The following is a 3,023-nucleotide window of genomic DNA, read 5'->3' on the forward strand; positions in this document are numbered from 1 at the left end:
TCAAAGGGAATAAAAAATTCTCTGTGCTGAAAATATTGATTGAAACAATGTAATGCACAATGCCAGGCAAACAGCTATACACAAAGATGCAATACATCCTTGTATTGCAAGCTGGCTCAATAAAGACCAGGAAGCTATTTTACATGCCAGAGGATTTGTATTTCTGTCCATTCAGTCTTGTGATTTATAAAGTTTTGGAACACAGCATAGTCCTGTCTGGCAGTAGACCTGATTGTTCTCTCCTGCATTTCAGTAACCCTTATAGGTCTTTTCCCCACCCCCAACCTGGGATTAGACAGTGAACACAGAAACAGTGATAGACAGTGAAAATAGAAGACTCATAAGCTCATATCTATATCACTCTGCCCTCTCCTCCTAACACCATGCTTTTTACACTGCAGCACAACTTCTTGTTGTCCTGCAGTGTTTCCCTACCTTCTTCTTCCTTGTTCTTCTACCTGCCTTCTAACCCAGAGCTGTAACCTCTATAATCCTCATCAGCATTGACCGTTCTAGTAGTAATGGGTGCTTGTGTACCCCACACCATGCTATGGCCCATCCTTCAAACCTTACGTCACTGCTATGTCCTGTAGTGATATAGGGGTCAGAGGAAGAAACCACAGCATGCAATTGAGGAACATAGGAATTCAATATTTCTGGAAGTGTTGAATGTTGTAAATGAGGGCTGCAGCACTAAAACAAAGGAAAGGGAGGCAGGGGCTGCGAGAGAGGTAACTATAATACCTCTTTTTTATTCAGGTGAGTACCACTAGGATTTTTTTACACATGCTGCAGAACTTATATAAAAAATATTTTTATTCTTTTTTAGGAAACTTTCTGAAATGGAAACATTTCATATGGTCTCTGAAGAGGAAGTGAAGGAAATCAAAACAGCTTTAGAAGATGGTGACCTATGTACAGCAACTGACAAATTCCTTCAGACTCTAAAAGATATTGAGAATGCTCCATTAAACATTGCAGTAACAGGAGAGTCGGGGTCGGGAAAGTCTACTTTTATCAATGTCATCCGTGGCCTGGATGATGACGAGGAAGAAGGTGCTGCTAAAACAGGAGTCACAGAGACCACTATGGAACCAAAAGCCTATCCGCATCCACAGTACAATCATGTGATATTTTGGGATCTTCCTGGAATTGGGTCCCCAACTTTTAAACCCAACGACTACCTTGAAGCTGTTGAGTTTGATCGGTATGACTTTTTTATAATCCTATCATCAGATCGTTTCCGACACAATGATATGGAGCTGGCTAAAGCGATCCAGTCCATGGGAAAGAAGTTTTACTTTGTACGATCAAAAGTAGACTCAGATTTGAATGCTTCACAAATACGTCGGAAAAAGTCCTATAATGAAGAGAACATATTGAATGATATTCGGAATAACTGCATTAAATGCCTACAAGAGGGAGGAATCCAAGATCCGAAGGTGTTTCTTCTCTCCTGTCTGGATCTCAAAAAATATGACTTCAATCAAATGCAAGAGACTCTAGAACAGGAACTTCCAAGTCATAAGCGACACGTCTTCATGTTATGTTTGCCCAATATTTCTCTCCCAGTTCTAAAAAAGAAAAGAGAAGCCCTAAAGAAGCAGATCTGGATGTGGGCATCTCTCTCCTGTGCTGTGGCAGCAGTCCCTCTTCCAGGTCTGTCTGTGGCTTGTGATGTTAGCATTCTGGTGACAGAAATGATAAAATATCGGAATGCATTTGGCCTGGATCAAAAGTCCCTTGAAAAGTTGGCCAACAGAGTTGATAAAGATGTTGATGAGTTGAAATCCGTTATCAAGTCACCTATAGTGGTAAAAGAGATAAACAAAGAGCTTGCCATCAAATTATTAACCCTAGGAGTAGGTGGGGCACTGATGCTGATTGAATATTTATTTAGTACTATACCTGTGTTTGGCTCAGTGGCAGCAGGTGGCATCTCATTCGCAACAACATATTATATGCTTTATAACTTCCTGAAAGATATTGCGGAGGATGCAGTAAGAGTTCTTGAAAAATCTTTAGAATCTCCTGTTTAATAAGAAGTCCACAGAAAAAAAGTGACATGTATAAAATAATATCATATGTTGGATACTCATGCAACTCCTATATACAGCTTCAAAAGGACCTTTTGGTTACAAATTGCAAATGTTCACTATATGGCGAAAAGTGTGGTGCCTCCCAACCATCACACCTACCTATATGGCTGAAAGTATGTTAACACCCCTCTTAATTTTTGAATTCAGGTGTTTCCTTTGAAGGGAATGCTACAGCATGCAAAGACCTTTTTAGACAATTGAACACTAACCAACCTTGTGGCAACAGTTTGGGAAGATGTTTTGCTTTTCCAGTATGACTGTGCCCCTGTGCACACAGCTGGCTCCATAAAGACATGGTTTGATTGGTTTGGTTTGGAGGAACTTGAGTTGGCAGCACAGAGCTCTGATCTCAACCCTACTGAACCTTTGGGATAAATTAGAATGCCAATGCCCAGCCGGGTCATTTTGTCCAACATCATTACCTGACCTCACAAATGCTCTTTTGACTGAATGGGCACAAACTTCAACACACTCCGAAATCTTAAGGAAAGCCTTCTGAGAAGTTTGCAGCCTGTTATACCTAAAAAGAGGGGGCCAACTCCATTAATGTCCATGTTTATGGAATGGGATGTTTAACAATCTTATATTGGTGTGATGGTCAGGTGTCCACAAACTTTTGGCTGTATAGCGTACAGTGTATTCACATATATTTATATGATATTTTTATTTGCATGAACAGGTTTTTTCTTTCAGAACCAACATTTGGGTGATCCATACACTTCTTCTGGTCTTAAGCAATAAGCAGGTTTGGCAAAATGCTAAAACATATCTGCGTTTAAGAAGCTTAGTTGCATATTTGGCTTAGCATTTTGCTAAATCTGTATGGATAATTAATGCTTAGGCCTAGAAGATGAGGTAGACCCCTACTAACCTGTCCTGAAATGCTGTTAGTTCCAATAAAAGGAGTGTCACAAATCATACTCA

General features: G+C 40.1%; 1 protein-coding gene across 1 annotated transcript; it reads left to right on the forward strand.

The window, feature by feature from the left end:
• Positions 1-857: 857 nt before the first annotated feature.
• On the forward strand, positions 858-2,039 carry LOC108785521 (interferon-inducible GTPase 5-like). Its single transcript, XM_018554605.1, has one exon. It carries the CDS (start codon positions 858-860, stop codon positions 2,037-2,039), a length of 1,182 nt encoding a protein of 393 aa, XP_018410107.1.
• Positions 2,040-3,023: the final 984 nt, after the last annotated feature.

Source organism: Nanorana parkeri, unplaced genomic scaffold (genome assembly GCF_000935625.1).
Source record: "Nanorana parkeri isolate BGI_ZX_2015 unplaced genomic scaffold, ASM93562v1 scaffold166, whole genome shotgun sequence".
Classification (NCBI taxonomy): domain Eukaryota; kingdom Metazoa; phylum Chordata; class Amphibia; order Anura; family Dicroglossidae; genus Nanorana; species Nanorana parkeri.